Raw genomic sequence first — 20,538 nt, forward strand, 5'->3', positions numbered from 1 at the left:
TTTTATTATGAGATAAAGCTCTTTTTGATTTCCAAGACTCTTTCTCAACTCTTTCATATATGTCTCAGATAGAAACCTAAAGCAATATACATTCATATATGGCAAGCTCTCAGAATTTGTCTGCAAGCATGCATACATATAATTTCAACGACATCCTGAGACATTTCGACATTTTGTTTAGTTTAATAAAGATTAGTTGATAATTTCGTAGAATCTGTAAAGCACGTTTGTTTCGATCTCTATTCGGTTGTGTACAGGGAAAACTTAAGTTAGGTTTCAGTTGATTTTCGATTCCAGCCAAAATCAGCAGCCATAGTCCTCATCGTCATCACTGTCTATGGCTGCACGGCGACGATCGTACTTGACGGTGGATTTACTCTGTGGCATTTGTGCATTGACGCTCTCCAGGATGCTCACGAATTGGGCGTCGTCCAGTTTGCCGCGCACCTGGCCCATTTGGGCCATGCGTATGACCATGTTCTCGAACATTTGCGCCTTTTCCGGCTTGCTCACTTTCAGTGTGTTGACTGCAATGGAGATTGACATTAGCGTGGCTTCACTGTACAGTGGCTGCAGTCAGTTTACTTACGTCGTGCACGTGCCTGTTGGTCGAGCACTTGGGAGAGAATTGAGTGCTTCATTTCCTCCTGGGCGCGCATCTGCTCCTGTTGGGCCTGTTGTTTTTCGGCATCGCTGCCACCGCCGCCGCCCTGCATGAACAATTACAGAGTATATCGATTAGGGCATACCCTTTCCCGCACAGGTGTGCCGTGAGTATGCCGCCACAATAACAACAATAATGAGTCATACAAACAGACACTGCTTGCATAGCATTGCGCATTATGGTTTTGCTCTTTGTGCAGCATCACAACTTTATAATTTATTTTTCATTATATTTAAACTTTTTTTTTTTTGGCTATTTTTGGCATTCGGCAGCGAGCGGCGTTTGCTAAGCACATTGTTTTCTACTTACAAATTGTGCCATACGCTTTGCGCGCAATTCATCCAAATCTCCATCCGACATGTTGTTAAATTTTATGTATTGAAATTTATATATATAAAAAGTTATTTATTATAAAAAATAAATAACCAAAAACTTCGCTGTTCTCCGGTAGGCAGTGTATCGATACAATCGTTTCACTCTGACAAGCCAAGCTAATCTATCGATAGTAGCGCCGCGACAAGTATCGATATATTGCATTGAAAACGCTGAATGGTGCATTAAAAAGAAGAAGAAGCAGATACAGATATAAACAAACAGCTGTGCAGACCAACAATTGAATTGGTGCAGAAGAAATATATTAAATTGTGCATAAGTTTCTTTACAAATTGTTAAAATAAGCTGCGAAATGACTTCGCCACTGGAAAATTTGGAAACGCAACTGGAAATGTTTATCGAGAACGTGCGGCAAATACGCATAATTGTGAGCGATTTTCAGCCGCAGGGTCAAAACGTATTGAATCAGAAAATGTAAGGAAATTTCGCGAATTACCTAGATGTTGCTTTTAATATCCATTTGAATTTGAATTTGGTAAAATACAGCAACAGCCTGGTCACCGGCCTGCAGGAAATTGACAAATTGCGGCCACAGGTGCAGGATGTATATGTGCCCTTCGAGGTCTTCTTTGATTACATTGACCAGGACAAGAACCCGCAGCTGTATACAAAAGACTGCGTGGAAAAGGCGCTGGCCAAGAACGAGGAGGTGAAGGGCAAAATCGAAAGCTTAAAAAAGTTCAAAGCGAATCTGCTGCTGGAATTGTACAAGACATTTCCCACCGAGATGAACAACTATCGAGCCTACAGAAAAGACTCCATCTAAGAACTGCAAATTTTAGTTTTATAAGCCTTAAAGTACTATACACATATAAAAACAAAAAAGAAATAATAAAACATAATTGCTAATCGATTGTATGTACTTAGAAATGCGAATAATGTGTCCTTGTCGCTTTAGAGCCAATATTTACTTTAGTCCTAGCTGACTAAATAATTTACTTTTGTTTAGTTTGGAAATTGTTGAGTTCGACTTAAAACGAAAGGGGTTGCGGAAAGGACTGGAACTGTGTTCTAAACTCAAAACGAGCATTTAGCAAATTTTTTTCCGAAGGCTCCAGTGGCGCAATTGGTTAGCGCACGGTACTTATAATCAGTAACTGTGTATGAGCAATGCCGGGGTTGTGAGTTCGAGCCTCACCTGGAGCAGCAAGCACAATGTGAGTGTTGCGTATTTTTTTTTGATATTTATAAATATTTACATATATATGTATGTGAATGCATAAAAAACCATTGACAATTGCTTTTTTTCGCGCTTGCATTGAATACCAAAATTTATTTTGATTGTTAAATTTAATGCGGCTAGAACTGTTAACTGTTAAGCCGCAGCGTTGCCAGATCGTCGCGCACAGCAGGCCAGCTGTTTATTGTATTTGAGCGCTTGTGTAATTGATAAGAGCTTTGCATTTTAATATTTATCGCAAAATGCGGCGCACGTTTGCCATTTGCCGAACTGGTTTTAGTGGATTAAGGTATGCAAAAACGTTCAAAACGCATGCTGTAACTTATAGTCTGCCGACAGCGCGTCATGCGTCATCGGCCTGCTGGAATTGCCAAAAGCTGGGCAAGCACATGATATGCGCGGAATGCGGCTGCCTTCAGGATGTGGATAATAGCACGGCAAGTAATTGCGTCAACTCGCGGAATGCATATTTAATTGTACCAACTCCCATTAGAACTACTTTACGTTGCTGAATTTTCCCGTCAAGTTTTCGCTGCAAGCACCGGAACTGACGCAGCGCTTCCGGCAGCTGCAGGCGCAAGTGCATCCCGATAAATATAGCAACAAGTGAGTTAACGGTTTCTTATACTATTGGAATTAACTGGCCAAACCAAACGTAGGACCGTGCGCGAGCAAACCAACTCCGCGGACTGGAGCTCGCTGGTCAACAAGGCGTACAAAACGTTGTCGGTGCCATTGGAGCGCGGCCAGTATATGCTGCAGCTGGAGGGCGAGCAGATGCCGCAGGACAATAGCGCGCTGAACGCCACTTTTCTGATGGCCATGATGGAGCGCAATGAGGAGGTGGAGGAGGCGGCAGACAGCGATGCGCTGGACAAGTTAAGTGCACAGTTGAGCCAGGAGCAGGAGGCAAAGGCACAAAAACTGACGGCACAATTCGAGGCAAACGATTTGGCGGCGGTTAAACAAACGCTTGTCGAAATGAAATATTTGCAGAGCATACAGAGCAGCATTAAAAAGAAACAACAACAGCTGATGTCCAGCTGAGCATAAAATATGCAAATCGATTAGTCGATCGCTCAATCGATAGGCACACAAAACAGGAGCAAGAAGAAGCAGCAGCAAAGCAAAAGGTGGCCACTGGCCACGGCGGGCCTCAAAACTCAACCAGCTGGCATCACCGGCAAAGACCTTCATATTTTACTTTTCTTTTTTTTTTCTAAAACCAACGATCGATTCAAGCGAAAAAATGTAATGTGATTAAAGTTGGCATGTGATTGCACCTGCCGATACGGTTGCTGCTTAATTATTGTTGAAGTAATGACTCGCCGTTGTAAGGTATATGGGCGGTAATGTGAAAAAGCGCCCCAACTAGTTTTTGCTAGCCTAGCTCGATCGGGGGGACTTTAAGCGCTTGACGAGGGGATTGTGTTGAGAGTGGGGAACTTAACTCATTGGCCAAAAAAAAAAGATAAAATTCCCCGTATCGTGCACCCTGTACCGTGGGCCAGTGACAAATCGTTGCGCTTGGTGATAATATTATAATCAGCTAACTGTGCGCCCTCCAACGAGTTCACACCCGCACACACTCTCGTAATTTTCACTTACACCTGTCGCCACACGCACACATACTTAGAAACACACACACACACACACACACTTGCGCGAGTCATTTGGCAAATATTTCTAGTGCAAATTGAATTTAAATTGAAAACGCTTCTTGTTTCGCAATGTCAGTGCTACTTAGTTCATCGACTGAGCCGCGCGCACAACTGCGAACTAGCCCAAGTAATAGCAACAGCAATAAACTGATTAAATGTTCAAGAGGATGCACACGCTTTGCCTGTGCCTGGTGCTGCTGCCGCTGCTGCTGCTGCTGCTGGTGAGACCTGCCCAGGCGGATGTTAACGGCACAATATCGCCCATCATTGGGGTGCTGGCCCAAGAGGTCTACCAGGATGGTTTGATTTCAAAGCATTTCAATGCGACCAGCTATATTGCTGCCTCGTATGTTAAATTCGTGGAGGGCGCCGGAGGTCGGGTGGTGCCCATCGGGTAAGTAATGCTTATCAGCGGAGACAGGTGCACTAAATCCAGTGTTTTGATAAGGCGTGATTTGCAGTTTTGACAAATTTGATTAATTTGTTGCCCATCTTCAAAAACAGAATCGGACACAATCGCAGCTACTACGAGGAGCTGCTGCAGAAGATCAATGGGTATGTTGTAGGCGAGCTGCGTTTGTTAATTAACTTGGTTAATTTGCATGGATTTTCTCATAAATAGTCTACTGTTGCCCGGCGGTGCAACCTTTTTCAATGAGACGAATGGCTATGGTGATGCCGGCGAGCATTTGATAGCGATTGCCAGGGAGCTAAACGATAATGGCACCTACTTTCCGGTTTGGGGCACATGTCTTGGCATGGAACTGCTGGTGCTCAAAATGGCCAATGGCACGGAGACGCGCAGCAATTGTCAGGCCATTAACATGGCCCTGCCCCTGGAGATGAAGCAGGGTGAGAGATAGACTATATGGCAATGGAGTATATATCCGACTCAAATTCGTATATCCCACTTCTATTAAGAGACATCTCTTTGGATATTAATGTATTTTGCCTTTCAACTGTTTGATAGACTACAATGAAAGCCGCCTGTTTGGCGGGGCCAGCGAGGAGATCATTACGAAGCTGTCTCAGGAGAATGTCACCTATAACTATCATCGCTATTGCTACAAGGAGCAGAGCTTTTCGCTGCCAGCTCTGAATAACTCTTGGCGCATTATGTCCCTAAATCATGACGTGAATGGCATTGAGTTTGTCTCCACCATTGAACATTTGATCTATCCATTCTATGGCGTACAATTTCATCCAGAGAAAGCGCTCTATGAGTTTGTCAGCAAGGATGTGCCGCACTCTTCCTCGGCCGTGCATAGTGCACAGTATTTTGCGGAATTTTTCATCAACGAGGCGCGTCGGAATACGCATAGCTATGACAATGCCACGGAGCAGGCTCGTTCTCTGATCTATAACTATCAGCCTGAATACACTTCAGTGCTGGGCTCCGGCTATGTGCAGCAATATCTATTTGAGGATCCGGATATAGCAGGCGACGGCGATGATGATGGCCCCTATCCCTACTATCCTTATCCCAATAACAATGGCAACAACGGTGTCGCATCGTGGTCTCTCGGATTTGGCCTAGTTGTTGCGTTAACTTTCAGAGCGTTCGCTGTGATAATGGAGCATAGTTAAGATTAAATGTGTCTAGTGCTTATTTGTGTGCTATACATGTATAAGTATAAAGTGTGTATATAAATGAAGAATAGCCTTTTTTTTCAAATTTATTTTAACTTGTTATCAGTCAAAACTGAACAATAGCTTTTATGCAGTTTTATTTTTAACTTCTTGTTTATCAGTCTATCTAAATTTCGGCGCCACAAGATAAAATTATCTTGAGGCTTAGGGGCTTGCAAACATGTGAATCGAATTGGAAAACTGGTTTGATGAAAGAAGCTTTCAAAACAGAAATGTTTCTCACTCATTTTTAGACCGATTTTTATAGAGATTTATGATATATCATTAAGATGTTAATAAGATGATATGATAAGATTTTCGTCTTTTTCATATTATTATCGTTATTATTAATCTTAGTCACGGTACATTTTAAAATTCTTTATTCTATTTTTTTTTTCATCTTTAAAAGGCCCCCCTAAAAATAGGCTTGACATTTTTTAAATTTCTCTCGGCTATTTCATTGTATTATACCCTGAACCAAAGATAATCTAAACACTTTGATGAGTAACGCCCATACATTTCCATGCGACGCAAAATTACTAGCCTGGCTTCTTAAACTGGCTTTTACGATTCCGCACGACAAGGCAGCCGACTGCTGTTCATGTTAGACGAACGAATGCCGAAGTCTCGTGGCGGGCTGATTCTGACACGAACAGCGAAATTAGTCGCCAGCCTTCGGCAAAGCTGGAGTCGATTGTTTTGATTTTATTTGTTGTTGGTTCTTATGGAAAATGTTCTGAACTTGTCATTGAATTGTGCACATCGGCAGAAGTAGCGGCAGCCAGTCGGCTGTTGTGTATTTCTAGTACATTTTATTTTTAGCTTTTTTGCTCTCTCGTTTGCGTTTTAAATTTTCAAAAACTGCACTGAATCATTTTGTTGTATGGCGTTACCCATGTTAGTCTTCATATTGTCTTTGCCTGAACCCACTGTGGTGTGCAGGGCATGATAGTTTCGTAAAAATATCTGCGATAGGTGTATCGATCATGTGCACCGTTCCCATACAAATTAATAATATTAAAAAATACAATACATTTCAATTTATTATTTCCACTTATTAAGAAAATTTTTTCCTTGCAATATCTTTTAAGAGTTTTTTGTATTTGTGCAAAATCCAAATGTATGTAACAGGCAGAAAGAAGCATCTCCGACCCCATAAAGTATATATATATTCTTGATCAGCACCAATTGCCGAGTCGATCTAGCCATGTCCGTCTGTCCGTATGTATGAACGCAAGGATCTCAGAACCTGTAAGAGCTAGAGAGCTAAAGTATGTGCTCCTAGTGCCCGCGCAGATCGAGCTTGTTTCCGATAATCGATAACTTACTCCGTTTCCAAGCAATCGATAAAAATCGATATTGATATCCTGTTTTTTGTGCAATTTTGGTAAATAATAAGAGCTAGAGTCACCAAACCTGACATAGCTTCTAAAATAGAATATATAAAAATATATAAAAAATAAAATATATATATAAAATATATGTATTTGATGTTGGAAGAAGAGGGTACGGGAGCTCCCGACTCTTACTTGTTTAAAATATCACAAAACGTTCCCTAGTCGTATCTGCGTACTTGCGATAGTCGTAAATTAAACTTTGACAGGCACAAACTGAACGACATATGAATCATATTGCTATCGTTTCCCGATGTATTTGCGAGAGTTTTGTCGGATAAAGTCTCGCATTTTTATTATTATTTGAGTCAGTTTGATCCGTTGGTACCTTTTCTTTGTTGTGTGTCTGGGTGTGTGTGCAGAAAGAGCGTACAATGCCGATTGCCCCGATTCGGTCTGCTATGGCCTACTATTGAGTTTGTTGGTCTAGTTGGATTCCGTATTGCACACAGTTCAGTTCAGTTCTCGCAGCATGTCAGCCGGTGCAAACGATAACACATTGCACTGTGGCCCCTGCGTGGGAGTGCTGTGCATCGATATGGCCACATCTTTGTCCTTGCTGGCGCGTCCTGGCCGGTACCCAGGCACAGGCTCCGATAAGGCAAAGGCGACAAGGTTATTTTTGATATATATGTACATACGTTTGGGTATGCTTTGTATCGCTGCTCTGTTTCATATTATTGCAGCTATCTAGCAGCATCCTATGCCAAGTGGGTGGCAGCGGCAGGTGCGCGCATCGTTCCCATTTGGTGAGTTAACCGACTATGAATATATGTGTGTGCATTTATGGTGCATCGAGTTTCTGTTGTGCAATTATCAGCAGACAGGCGAACATAATAGGACAGTATTGTATTGTAGGCATCTATGACAAGAGTCGGGCGAAAAAATGCATTTGTGTATGACAAAATTATTGAACTTTAGCGTAAGGCAAGGCAAATATTCGACGTGCCGAAGATATCTGTGGCTTATCGTCTAATTCAGAGCTAAGAGCTTTTAACAGAGTATTTTCCAGTCAAGTGTTTGAAGAGTTAGAAAAAGGGTATTCACTAAATTCGTGCTTATGACGCGTTTAACACTTTAACTTACAATTTAATGAAATCTTTAATAGATTAGCTCTTATCTACATAAACTTTAGTATATAGAAATTTTAGAAGGAAATCGTTTTAATAAACCTGATTTTATGAATCATTTTCTTTATCACTCTGTTATTCGTAAATTGATTCGAACACGTAGCCGCATTTTGAAACGATTTTATGTTATTACAAAAATTCGAAATGCATGAAAATGAGAAGTCGATCAACGAGCCGGGGCAGAACAAAAAAGAGCGGCTGGGGCAGGGCGATCATTTGGGGCCGCCGGAAGCGCATATTCCCATTGTTGGCGTCATGTGCATGGATATGGCACAATCGCTGAACGCATATTATGACAACGGCCATTGGCTCAGTTATTTGCCGGCCTCCTATATAAGGCATCTGGAGGCATCGGGGGCACTGGTCATACCTATTTGGTGAGTGCACGCAAATAACGGGCGGACAATGTGTATGCTTATCTTGAAATGTGAGGCACGAATGGGCGAGGCATGGGGCATGGGAGTACAGGGGTTGTTAAGGTTTGCAATGTAGCTGGCATTTTGCCCATCATTTGCTATGCGAACCAAATTATTTCTGAGAATTTGTTTTTGTGCCCATTGATGAAATGCGTAAAAAGGGTATATTGTTTTTGATCAAATGTTTGTAACGTCTCCGATCTATATATATATATATATATACTTGATCAGCATCAGCAGCCGAGTCAATCTAGCCATGCATCTCTGCCAGCCGTCTTTCTGTCTGTCCGTCTATCCGTCTATCGTTTCCGTCTAAGAATCGAGCAATTACAGCCACAATTTATATGCTGATATATATTTTTGATATTTTTTGATTTAAGAAATACAGAAGTTGTTGGAGTGTGAAGTGTGGTTGGCAGGCCTTGTGTTTGGGGCAGCCAGTGCATGGCGCAAGAGTTTCTGTATACATGAGCACACACACACACACGTACACACACACACATGCGTACGCACAGTTATAATTGTGTTAATTCCGTTATCGCTCGTTATGGAGCACGGGTGTAAGGCATTGGAAAGTAATTCGCTTAGCTAAAGTTAGTTCCGAGCTCAAAATAAATATATTTAAAATAATTTTTTGTGTTGCTAGGTTCACGGCATTTTCCAGTCGTGCACGCCCGCCTAGAGCACTCTTAATTGTTAAATAATATGTGTATGTTTATTGTCTGGCATTTTTCGATGCACATTTGATGTCTGTGTAGGATTGGCCGTGAACGTGCTTATTATGCGTCAATGCTGGAACTGGTTAATGGTGTGCTGCTGCCCGGTGGCGCAGTCTATCTAGATGATGAGGACAAGCATGTAGAAAAAGATCCCAACTTGACAAATTTATGTGTGCAGTCGGTTAACTACATTTATGAACTAGCGCTGGAGCTGAACGTGGCCGGAAATAACCTACCCGTATGGGGCACTTGTCTCGGCTTTCAGCTGATGCTGAAAAGTGCGGCAAGTGCGGCAGGTGCGGCAGGTGCGCCAATGATGCGCGACAAGTGCGGCAAAATATTTGATGCTAAGCCATTGCAACTGGAGCCGGGCTACGAGGCAGCCCGTATGTTTCGCCAGCTGTCGCCGGAGCAGGCCAAGCAGCTGGAGAGTGTGCCATTTGCCTGTCATCAGCATAGGTTTTGCATCACGGAGGAGAGTCTGGTAGGCAGCAAGATGGACGCCGATTGGCATGTGCTGGCCACGCGCACTTCGGAGGAGGGCAAGCGCTTCATAACGCTCATCGAGCATCGTGATCATCCCTTCTTTGGCTGTCAGTTTCATCCGGAGCGTGCCGCCTACGAGCAGCTCTTTGCTCGCGAGGATGCCTGCCGCGATGCCCACACCAGGGAGGGCATCCAGCTGGCCCAGTACTTTGCCGAGGTCTTCGTCGATGCCTGTCGCCGCAATCCGAACAGATTCGACAGCGTGGAGCAGCTGTCGCGTCACTTGATCCACAACTGGCAGCCCGTTTTTAGCGGTCAGTTTAATAAAGCCAATTGGCTGGAGGTATATCTCTTTCCCAAGGATGTGGACTATATGCGAGCAGTTGAAAATTGAGCTACTTTAACCCGAAACAGATTATTTCCAGAAACACGAACGACAAACCTGATAAGACTCTTCTGATACCAACTTGTGATGATGCGAACTCAACTATATTTTTAATATATACATATATAATACATAATTAACATATAATCTATATATCTCACTATCTATCTCACTATATATCTCACTATATATCTATTGTCATATATATTTGCCATGGAACGATCAGACTAAAATGAAATGCTTAGAAAATGTTTTTTTTTTTTATTGTTTAAATTCTATACTCGAACTCTGATACTCTCAAAAATTGTATTTAAACATAGGTCATAATTTTCTATCCCCATAAATATATTCTATATATACATAGGTCAAAATATCTAACCCCCATATATATATATATCCCATATAGAAATAGGTCGAAACTTACTAATCCCATAACTCCGTCAAAACTCAACCGATTTTCATAAAGTTTGGCTTTTTGTAGATGGTATGGTCTCTAGATCAATGTGGCATCAAAATCTGACAACACTATTTTTGGTCGAAACTCATGTGAAATATCCTCAGATATTCTTTATAGAGATAGGACGAAACTTCCTAAACCCATAACTCGGTCAAAACTCAACCGATTTTCATAAAGTTTGGCTTTTTGTTGTTGGTGTGTTCTCTAGATAAATGTGGCATCAAAATCTGACAACACTATTTTTGGTAGAAATTCATGTGAAATATCCTCAAATATTCTATAAAGACACAGGCCGAAACTTCCTAAACCCATAACTCGATCAAAACTCAACCGATTTTCAAAAAGTTGGGCTTTTAATTCATGGTTTGGTCCCTAGATCAATGTAGCATTAAAATCTGACAACACTATTTTTGGTCGAAATTCATATAAAAATGGTTAAAATTCCCCACAACAGATATCGATCCTTATAAACAAAATTTAGATATCTAACATAAATCTGCATATTATATAGTCAGTTTTTTACTTTGATTACGATTAGCTAACCATATGCTAGTTAATGAGATTGTTTGGCAAATAGAATAGAAATTGATTTCATGCATGAAAACATACGTTTGAGTACTTTTTCGTTTCTCACTTGCAAATTTCGTGTACTTTTCCACTTGGCTCTATTGTGCTCAGGGCGTGGCTGGGAGGCTTGTCACCTGCTCAAGCCTCGCCCGAAATCGCCCATTGCCGTCTTTCTCTATGTACTTGTGTTTCTAATTAGCCCGTTTCTGGTTCGTTCCTGGAGTTCTGCTTTTTTCTTATGCGCATTTGTCTGGCACGTGTTGTGTTGGGCAGCCTTCAGCCGCACCATCACCGCCCGTTACACCTGGTGGGGTTAAGGTTCAAATTGACGGGCAGAATAAAATAATTGTCGCCCGTCTGTGGCAACGTGTTATTGTGTTATTGCGCTGCGCCCCATTGTTCTGGCTGTTCGTCCGATAGTGTGAGCATGAGGACGTGAGCGAGACGCCATTGTCCGCATTGTCGGACACGTATGTTGCGCTTTTTATATTCTTGCTCCTAAGTGCTATCTCCACGGCGCCGATAACGCCATCTAGCGGCCAGGTCTGGCGTGCCGGACACGAGAAATCACTCGGGCGTCGCGTGCGCCCAACCAAAAGAAAACCACATATATATATATATATATATATTTTTTTTGGATGTGGCATTTGAAGCTTCATTTGTTGCGGTCAGTTTGTGTGCGTGTGTGTGTGTGTGTGTGCGTGTTTGTGTATTAGGCACTGCTCATTTAACCCATCTACTTATAGGCAGCACAACGGCCGGCTTAAATGCCCTTGTGCTCATTTTGAGCATACACACACACACACAAGTATGAAAGTAACTGCTGGCATACATTTATATACTTTTAAATACACTCAAAGTAAGCCGCCACAAATACACACACACACACACACACACACACACACACACTCACACATACGCACACAGCTAGCCTGTAAAAGGCCAAACCTCCGTTTTTAATGACGTCATAGGCGCTAGCTGCAAAAATTTGAGCACATGCTGGCACCCCCCTTTGCCTCTCGCTCAGCACGCTAGCTGCCCTTTAAACCTAGTTGGCGTGCATTGAACTGCGATTCTCTCTCTCTCTCTCTTTATCTGTGTCTTCCTCTCTCTCTTCCTATCTCCCTCGCTTACACTTTTGCGCAGCGGCTGCGCTCTCTGCCGCATTTGCAGGCTGCAGCTGCAACGGGCAATGAACTGCCTGCTGCAAGGTTATTGCAGTCACACATTCGCACACACACACACACACACACACACACACACACACAGATACACACCCATACGCGCACTCGCACACATACTACACACTTCCGCCGGCACACACTCGCTTTACACTTTAGCCCGGTTATGCGACAATAATAAATATGCTGCAGCCTCGTTCTGCTTCCCGCGTCCCGCCCCAAAGAGCTGGGCCCGTTGTCTGCAACTGCTTCACATTGTCGCATTTGGCATTTAACTGCAGTTGAAGGATGCACAAAGTACATGTATCTGGCCAACTGGTGACTGCCTCTGCAGTTACGCCTCTATTCAAGGTTGCCAAAAGGAAGCCAATTGTAAATGGAAACTCTTCAACCCCAAAGTTGATCTGGAAAATTCGTTAGAGCCGAGAAATTTTGCTGGCTTGATAATATATGTCCGACGCCTCGAAGCATATGTATTGCAGAAGCCCGTAAATTACGCACATACTTAATAAAAATGTATTTATTATCGAGCCTCGATCCAGATATGTGCATCTCTTCTCTCTAACTCAACAGACACAACATGCAGGCCCTGGCTTTTAGGCAAGGCATAGTAAGAAAGGTACCCCAAATTAATTATACAAGATTCAATTTGTACTAAATGCCCTGCTCCATATGAGCAAAACGAGTAAATATGTCAGCACTTCACTAGGAACATGGCAACCGGCTGTGTAAGCTATGTACTCATTATTCATTAATCGGAATAATTGTAATTAACGTGTGAGTGCTTTACGCCGCGTCAGCAATGTGTGAGCTGGTGGGTGCACTGCGCCGGTCTCTGCGAGCACTTGCGGTGGCCCGGCAAGGCCTGAGAGAGAGTGAGAGAGAGAGAGAGAGAGGGAGAAGCTGCAATCGCTCTGCAGCACGCTGAATGCGCCGCCATTAAAAAAAAAAAGAAAACATTTCTTGAGGTTGGTCAGGGAGGGCTCAAGCAGAGGCACATTGAGGCTGGTCAGGTTGAGAGATTGAAAGATAAAGCTCAAGACAAAAGATACGATACGATACGTTATGCTTAAGCCTGAAGAGGAGATAGGTCTATGGGGAAAAGGGAAGGGGGCCGAAAATATAACTATGATTATGATAATTAATATAATTTCATATCATTATGACAACTGTTACTACTAATATTATTCGATTAATTATAATTAGTTATTAACCAATTATTTTATTTTTGTTTTAAATGGCACTGGCTACTTGTGACCTTCAGCCTAGACAATTCAGTATCCATACATGAGCCAAAGATTTGAACCCATTTCCTCGTCTATATATCATTTGCCCTTTTGTAATAGATCGTAAAAAAATTTCCGTTGCCTACTTTTAAGGGCTCGCAGTTTTTCACTTGAATCCCTAGCTGTTTATTGTTATTTTACGTTTTGGTGACAGGCCAGTTGGCGGGGTTAAAATTAACCTGACATTTAGTTATGCGAGTGTGTGTGTGTGTGCTTTTTTTTGTGACGTCACACACACACACACACACACACAGACCGCTAGAAGGTCAATACGTACGACACAGTACAAAAGCTCCGTGATTTGCAGCCAGCATATTTAGGTTAAGCCCAACTCTCGAGCGGAAATCTCTGCTGGCTTAGTTCGCTGCGGTTCGGCGCCCTTAATGTGCCACGCCCCCCACCCGCTCTAACCCCCTCGCAGCCTACTGGTAAAGGGGCACATTAATCAGCGGGCCGAGTGTTAGTTTGTTTTGGGTCAAGTGTGTTGTGGCTTGAGCTGCCGTTTGACCTTTGGCATAGTTGCTGCCGTTGCCGGCCGTGTCGCATCCTTTGGCCTCACTTTTGTTGCAATTGTTCGCGTTCGGCTGGCACAAGGTTTTGCGTATCTGCATTCAAATTAGTCGCTGCCGCTATTTATAAGCCGAGGCGCCACTTCATAAGCGTGTGCAAAGGTCTGTAAAGCATTCGACTTGGCTGGCCATTAGCTACATTATGCAAGCCACGCGTTTGGTTCGGGCATCGCCTTTTATTTCGCTGTTTATTAATAAAGCGCTCTACGGCATGTGGCATGTGCAACTAATGCATGTATAAATAAACCATAAACCATTGACAAAGCGCCGTCACATGCACACATTTATATGTTTATTCAATTATATACTTATATGTGTTGTACGTGACGTATACGTAATGTATTTTAAGCATTATTTCAATTTGTTTTGCGTGCGTGTATTTGAGATGCTCTGCAAGTGTTTCTAGAATGAAATGTGGAGCGGCTGCGGCTGCGGCTGTGGCTTTGTGGTGTGTGTTGCTGCTGGTGCAGAGATGGGTGGTGCAGCAATGCAGTTGAGAAACGTCAATGGAACCGACGACAACGATGATGACGACGACGACGACGACGCAGCGGGCAGCCCTGACCCAGTTAGTTGGCTTTCGCCTCTTTCTGTCGCGACACACACACACACACACACACACACACACACACACACACACACACATACATGTGCCTTTAACGACGTCACGTCTGTTGGAAACCTTCGCCCAGTGCGGTCAACCTGTATACGAGCTTGGCATATCGGCCCAATATAATTTTGATTAAAATGTCGCACAGCCATCAAATGGCAGCTGCTCGCATCGTAAGTTGCAACAATATTCTGGGCATATGGCACAGCGCGTATACGCAATAAACGTATTATCGAGCTATCGGGCAAATCAATTTGTGAACAGCAGCTACTGCAGCAGCCCATTTGGCGTGCTCAACCCGGACGCGTATCCTTGCACTTTACCTAATTGAAAGCGTGCGTCAGCATTGCAAAGTTCAACGACCTCGTAGGGCTGCGTAGGTGAGCTGGCAAGGTGTGTAAAGCCGGCATTTGTGCTCTGCCCGAGGCACTTTAAGGAAGTTCAGTGGGGCAAGCACCTGCTGTAAAAGCAAACAGACTTAAATATGGGACAGCAGCCGCTAGCTTGTTTTTGTTGCTCCATTTCGCAATGCTGCCTGACTAGATGATACCCTGTACACAGCTTTTCAGTATAGCCTTAACATATTCCAGCTTAAGCTATGTATCTATATATATTTATTTTCGTATATATATATATATATTTGTTGCTTCCCTTAGTTTGTCTATCCCTTATATAAATTTGGCGTAGCGGTATCTACCCTATTTTACTATAAGTTCCCTACAATTTTCGTTGCCATGCCACATTTTTCCTGCCCGCCGCAAAGTGGCCCAAAAAATTACAGCCCAAGTTTACAAATTTGATAACTACTTGCGTCTTCCTGGAAATCTAAACAAATTACGGGCACGCCTAGTTCCATGTCTTCTGTTACTTCTGCCACGCCCATTTATGGCACTTATAATCAGGGCTAATCAAAGCACTTTTTGAACATTTGGGATGGGCTTATAGCGCCGGGGAGGACGTCACTTGCGGGCCTTGACTAGGTCTGTCCCAGTCCAATACTCTGGTGACCAGTTGTCGGCATGCTGTGCTGGCCTTGGAGCAGGAGAAGGAGGAGGAGGTGCTGGAGCTGCTCTGGTTGCCTAGAGACTCCCGCGGGAAAGCTATAGTTGGAGCCGGAACGGGGTCGAGGTCGCTCTGGCTGGGCTTCCGGGCCAATTATGAATGAAATACTTTAAGGACAGCTGCAGTCGCGGCACAATTATCCGGGGTATAGCTCCATGAAAGTGGGTGAGTGCGCCCGGCGTCCGGTGAAGGCCAAACAATGCTGTGCGCGCGCGTCTGTCTGACGTATGACCCGATCAAGGATGCGCCAGCTTCTGCTGCCAGCTCTGGTACGTCATCGAGACAAGGCGCTGCATTGTCCTCCAGAGCAAGCGTTAACCTTCGCCCAACTGGGCTAGTTTTCTGAATGAAAGGGTTTGCGGGTTGGCGGTCCACATCTGATTCGCCCTGCCCCTCTCCCCGCTTGCCAACTGCTGCTCAAACGGATATTATTAATTAAAGGCGACCCTGCTTAGAGCCTAATCGTGTAATTGTGGCTGATATGGTGTACGTGTCACTTGGCTTTTTATAGCCCACTTTGGGACTGTATACTCCCCTCCAACCCCTTTCGCCCCACGACCCGAATAAGTCACGTAGCTGTGCAGTCCATTAAACGCAATGTCAGCTAATGTGTTCGCAGTGCGCACAATTTTGGGCCGTACGAGTTGCTAAATAATGCCAATTCATGCATTTCAAATAAGAAACAAATGCGAAACATGTCATCTTGGACTAGCCGAAAATTAAATACTCTAGCACAAATGTAATGCATGTTGAAGAAGAATATAACTCTATAGCTTTCGTAAATGTCAACCGATTCCAATGGAAACCCAATTTATATAACCCCAATTAAGATAAAACTTAATAATTATTCAGGGTTAATCATTTATTATTTGAATATACTTGTATATCATCAGTAGAATTTGTATACATGTATTTATATTAATATATATATTAATATACAAAATAAGTATCATTTTACAAGAAATAATTCTCGCAGATAACACATTCGGGAATCTCACAGCGAACAATCTTTGTCAACAGTTGTTGTGTAATAATTAAACAAATGCCTCATCATCCAGCAATGCCAAGCCCCCTTTCTTCACTCTATCAAACGCGTGTCTCATTAAATTTCCAAGCTTGTCAAGCTCCAGCCAAATACAAAGTATCAAGCGATGACGCTTGTTGCAGAGCGACTCGCAGTTTTCAGTTCCTATATGATATTTGTATTCCTATATGATATTTGTATTTGTATTTATATTATCGAGTCCAAGATGTATTCTTCTATATTTTACGTATTTCATGATAAAATTGCAATGACCTCCGCAAGAGTATACGAAGTAAGACTGTTGCTCGACTGCAAGATACCCCCTAGTAGATAATGTTTTCTTTGGCATTTGCCCAGATTATTTTTATAAATTTAATATAGTTTTCAAGAAAAACACATACTATTTTGCTGGTATGAAGAGAAGAAGAAACTTTTCCTAATAAGTTGACACCTGATGCTTAGAAAAAAAAGTGGAGATCAGATAACTGTATCCATTCTCACATGCGGACAGCTTAACACAAATGTAAATTTGATGCACTTATAAATGTTCACCTTGGAATGGAAATTTGAGGGAAAATTCAGAATGGGAAATTCACCAGAGATTACCCCATTATCAAAGTTTAATTGGAAAGATGCCTGATTAAAACATTTTCCTCACTCTTCAGTCCAATCCCTTGGGCATAGACCATTTGGTTGGCCAGTGCGACGATGTATTGGCCAAAATGTAGACATTTTGTTTACGCATTGACTTCAATTACCAACACATCGTGCATATTTCATGAGAGAGCGGCAAAGCGTTTTCCCATGCAGGCTAGCTCGAAATAATTTATTATTTGCTTAGTTCATGTCAATCTTGACTGAGGTCCTGAGGGCTCGTTCTCCTCAGCCTGTGTTCATCAAATGTGGTCGCAGCGCTGACATATTTAAGGGCTTTTGTCTGGTATTTGGGTCAAAGTGCGAATTAGCATGCAGGTTGTTGCTTTCCTACGCCCAACTGGGCGTATACGTAACTTATGCGTCTTGCCTAAATATCTATGGAAGTCCTTTTGTTGTGTGTCCTGTGTCCTTTGGGCTGTCGTGTCGGCTTCAATTTTTGGGGCAATAAGCAAAGATTTGATGCTCGCGTGGCAGCTAAAAATAGCAAAAGGTTCGACGAAAACAACAACAACAGCACTTGAAATATTCATTAAATGTTTTGCTGTGCTGCCTTATTTTGGCAAGACGCCCGCTGAGTGTGCAGCGAAAATTCTGATATTCAAAATTAAATTACAGCCGAGTGCCATTAAAAGCAACGGAAACTGCCGTAAAGATAACAAGCATGAGAAGACATCATCAAAAATGTGCTTCACCCAAAAAAAAAAAAAAAAAAAAATGAAAGTAAAAACAGAAGCAAGAAGATAAAGGTAAACAACATTAAGGTAAATATTGAAATAAAGCGGGTCGAATGCGGCATGAGAGTAGGTCAGTGGGCTGAGGGGCTTAAGAGGGCGCCAACGGCAAACATATAAAGACATGTGTTGGCAAATGCGCACAAATATATCAGTTGAAAACGGAAATATGCCGAGTGAGAAGTCAGCAGAGAGCGCAACAGGAATTTCACGCGCGTGTTTTAATACCCTCACGTGGGTACTATAATTCTGTCACATTGTAAGACACAGTTTATAATATACAGATAAATGTCCCTAGTTCCGCTCAAGTTTCTGGTCCTGCCTATTGGTTCAGTTCATGAACTAGCTTTAAGAAATATAAGTAAATATATATAAGTAAATATATTTATATTCTGTTCGGTTCGGTCACTGCGACTTTTTTAATGGTTTCGGTTCTGGGTTCAGGTTAATAAAGCTAAGGTTATGCTAGACATTCCAGCTGTGAACCCCTTTCAGTTCACGATTCAAACCTATAGCTTGCTTTTTAGTTCGTGAACTAGACTATTTAATACTGTAATTGATTCGGCTCCAGTATTGTTTCAGGCTTGGCAATTTAATCATTTCAGCAGAATCGCGTTCGCAAAGGTATAAAAAATTCGGCGAGCGAAAGTTGACTTTTGCTAATTGTTTTTCTGTTTTTTTTTTTCGGTCTGTTTGCCTTTTGGCTCTTGGCTTTGGCCCTTGTTATGAGCCAAAGAAGATTAATTATGGGGCTGTATTGTTTTGGGCTCTACAGCACATTTTCGCTGACGCGTGGGACAAATTAACGCGTCCCACAACATAAATATGGCTTTTGCTGCGGCCCTCGGAAGCTCTTTAATTCCAACTCCGAAAATATTGTGCAGCAGGCCGAAATTAGGCCCGTATTAATGAGCGGCAGTTAGAGCCGGAATATTAGGCGACAATGAAGGGTAAATATAAACGGCGATATGATAAAAATAGCTGCGGAAAAGTAAGGAAATAGAAAGCTCAAACTTAATTAAATATTGGAAGTCGCTGCTGCCAAAAATAAACACGACTTAAAAGGCAACAGCGGGATCCAAAGGAGCTTCACTTGTGGCTGGGGAGACGCCTGCTCCTGTTGCCTTTGGGGCGTGACTACGTGACTGCGGTCGCCTTTGGGCACGTTGTACGCAATTGTTATTTTCTATTTCACTGAGCCAATGGGTCGTATGCGCAACAGCACCAGCAGCGGGCGGCATATAAAAATCACACATACGACTAGTTGTTGGCCGGATGAGAAAACGTATCCATTCGTATGCTAACATTTGTCGTCTGTCAACGGGAATTAGGTCACTGAATTCGTATTTTTAGGCAATTCCATTATCAAAATGACACGCCCACAGGCAACACTTGATGTCTGCCAGCGCTTTTGACGCATTTCATCAACTCTCGTTCTGTTTTTTTTTTTTTGTGCCAAAGCCACAGACATCAACACAATTGTTGTTCTCCAGGCAGTGTACGTGACTTGATGGCCCATTGGCAGCATCCGAAAACTGTTTTGATTGCCTGTCTGACTCGCTAATTTGTTGCCTTGAGAGCATTGCAAGTTTTCCATCAATTGGTTGAATCAGGCGGCGTATACTTTATATTATATAGCTGCGAGTAGATGTGCAATATTTCAACTAGAGCACTTAATATTGTTATTAAGATGTCAAAAGAAGCGTTTAATTAGAGTAGATGGGATTTTAATTGCCAATGCTTAAATTAAATGAAAAATATAACCTTGCTGTGATATGCAACTCTGACTCTGATTTGCGATACCTAAAATGTTAAATCAAATTCTAGATAAAAAATATATTGTATTATGTTTAATAGACAAACAAAAATGGAACAGCTATCGTGTAACATGATTGATCCGACATTATTACAGGGTAGATTGAAAATAGATTAAAAAAGAGAGTACAATAGTTTTGAGCACATGAATGCAACAGACGGAAAGAATATATGTACATGTGTTAATTTTAAACACGACGAGCTGAATCGTTCGACTTATATTTGTCCGTCTAACCGTCTTGTCAGGGAAACATTTGATACATATATTCGCTGTTAGTTATTTTTTATTACTTAAGCTGATTTGCTCAAGATCTTCGGATTGATTTCGAGGCTGGGTTTTAAGCAAAGCTTGAGAATTATAGGGGCAACACATTAGTTTTGCGGGTTCTACAATATTTTTGCTTTTGGATACCTTCTGGTATAATAATTTAGTATCAAACTAAAAACAACCAGGTTCGAGTATGCCTTTCCCATTGTTCTATTTTCTTATATGGAAGAAAGTGCAAATGTTCTCAAAGTCAA

At 42.3% G+C, this 20,538-nt stretch overlaps 5 protein-coding genes and 1 non-coding gene across 9 annotated transcripts; 5 read left to right on the plus strand and 1 right to left on the minus strand.

The window, feature by feature from the left end:
- Positions 1-163: 163 nt before the first annotated feature.
- PDCD-5 (programmed cell death 5) lies at positions 164-1,133 on the minus strand. The gene is made up of 3 exons (XM_002046147.4): positions 974-1,133; positions 590-710; positions 164-527 (listed from the first exon to the last, which is right to left on the minus strand). Exons 1-3 carry the CDS (start codon positions 1,022-1,024, stop codon positions 304-306), a joined length of 396 nt encoding a protein of 131 aa, XP_002046183.1. The 5' UTR covers positions 1,025-1,133; the 3' UTR covers positions 164-303.
- Positions 1,134-1,232: 99 nt separating this feature from the next.
- MED10 (mediator complex subunit 10) lies at positions 1,233-1,927 on the plus strand. Its single transcript, XM_002046148.4, has 2 exons — positions 1,233-1,471; positions 1,544-1,927. Exons 1-2 carry the CDS (start codon positions 1,350-1,352, stop codon positions 1,821-1,823), a joined length of 402 nt encoding a protein of 133 aa, XP_002046184.1. The 5' UTR covers positions 1,233-1,349; the 3' UTR covers positions 1,824-1,927.
- A 181-nt stretch (positions 1,928-2,108) lies between these two features.
- TRNAI-UAU (transfer RNA isoleucine (anticodon UAU)) lies at positions 2,109-2,203 on the plus strand. Its single transcript has 2 exons — positions 2,109-2,146; positions 2,168-2,203. It is a non-coding gene; the product is annotated as a tRNA-Ile (tRNA).
- Positions 2,204-2,431: 228 nt separating this feature from the next.
- Hsc20 (iron-sulfur cluster co-chaperone protein HscB-like protein, mitochondrial) lies at positions 2,432-3,543 on the plus strand. 2 transcript variants are annotated; one of them, XM_002046149.4, is made up of 3 exons: positions 2,432-2,674; positions 2,731-2,843; positions 2,897-3,543. In XM_002046149.4, the coding sequence occupies exons 1-3, from the start codon at positions 2,480-2,482 to the stop codon at positions 3,282-3,284; spliced, it is 696 nt and encodes a 231-aa protein (XP_002046185.2). In that variant the 5' UTR covers positions 2,432-2,479; the 3' UTR covers positions 3,285-3,543. The 2 variants fall into 2 exon arrangements, with proteins under 2 accessions (XP_002046185.2, XP_032290997.1); XM_032435106.2 differs by having other exon boundaries at positions 2,515-2,669.
- l(3)72Dp (lethal (3) 72Dp) lies at positions 3,307-5,573 on the plus strand. 2 transcript variants are annotated; one of them, XM_002046150.4, is made up of 5 exons: positions 3,307-3,575; positions 3,975-4,292; positions 4,403-4,453; positions 4,521-4,750; positions 4,869-5,573. In XM_002046150.4, the coding sequence occupies exons 2-5, from the start codon at positions 4,054-4,056 to the stop codon at positions 5,483-5,485; spliced, it is 1,137 nt and encodes a 378-aa protein (XP_002046186.2). In that variant the 5' UTR covers positions 3,307-3,575; positions 3,975-4,053; the 3' UTR covers positions 5,486-5,573. The 2 variants fall into 2 exon arrangements, with proteins under 2 accessions (XP_002046186.2, XP_070064120.1); XM_070208019.1 differs by lacking the exon at positions 3,307-3,575 and having other exon boundaries at positions 4,246-4,292; positions 4,360-4,453.
- A 1,779-nt stretch (positions 5,574-7,352) lies between these two features.
- Positions 7,353-10,285, plus strand: l(3)72Dr (lethal (3) 72Dr). 2 transcript variants are annotated; one of them, XM_002046151.4, is made up of 3 exons: positions 7,353-7,536; positions 7,608-7,670; positions 9,226-10,285. In XM_002046151.4, the coding sequence occupies exons 1-3, from the start codon at positions 7,394-7,396 to the stop codon at positions 10,064-10,066; spliced, it is 1,047 nt and encodes a 348-aa protein (XP_002046187.2). In that variant the 5' UTR covers positions 7,353-7,393; the 3' UTR covers positions 10,067-10,285. The 2 variants fall into 2 exon arrangements, with proteins under 2 accessions (XP_002046187.2, XP_015031059.1); XM_015175573.3 differs by lacking the exons at positions 7,353-7,536; positions 7,608-7,670 and adding an exon at positions 8,118-8,428 and having other exon boundaries at positions 9,226-10,282.
- Positions 10,286-20,538: the final 10,253 nt, after the last annotated feature.

Source organism: Drosophila virilis, chromosome 3, assembly GCF_030788295.1.
Source record: "Drosophila virilis strain 15010-1051.87 chromosome 3, Dvir_AGI_RSII-ME, whole genome shotgun sequence".
Classification (NCBI taxonomy): Eukaryota; Metazoa; Arthropoda; class Insecta; order Diptera; family Drosophilidae; genus Drosophila; species Drosophila virilis.

What these genes read in the sequence shown, in the direction of transcription:
- Hsc20 (XM_002046149.4), top strand. Translation starts at nt 2,480, where the DNA reads ATGCGGCGCACGTTTGCCATTTGCCGAACTGGTTTTAGTGGATTAAGG. An exon ending in AGGATGTGGATAATAGCACG is followed by an intron (nt 2,675 to 2,730) that starts GCAAGTAATTGC and finishes AACTCCCATTAG; the next exon opens with AACTACTTTACGTTGCTGAA. An exon ending in CCCGATAAATATAGCAACAA is followed by an intron (nt 2,844 to 2,896) that starts GTGAGTTAACGG and finishes AACCAAACGTAG; the next exon opens with GACCGTGCGCGAGCAAACCA.
- PDCD-5 (XM_002046147.4), bottom strand. Translation starts at nt 1,024, where the DNA reads ATGTCGGATGGAGATTTGGATGAATTGCGCGCAAAGCGTATGGCACAA. An exon ending in CAAAGCGTATGGCACAATTT is followed by an intron (nt 711 to 973) that starts GTAAGTAGAAAA and finishes TTGTTCATGCAG; the next exon opens with GGCGGCGGCGGTGGCAGCGA. An exon ending in CCAACAGGCACGTGCACGAC is followed by an intron (nt 528 to 589) that starts GTAAGTAAACTG and finishes TCTCCATTGCAG; the next exon opens with TCAACACACTGAAAGTGAGC.
- MED10 (XM_002046148.4), top strand. Translation starts at nt 1,350, where the DNA reads ATGACTTCGCCACTGGAAAATTTGGAAACGCAACTGGAAATGTTTATC. An exon ending in AACGTATTGAATCAGAAAAT is followed by an intron (nt 1,472 to 1,543) that starts GTAAGGAAATTT and finishes GGTAAAATACAG; the next exon opens with CAACAGCCTGGTCACCGGCC.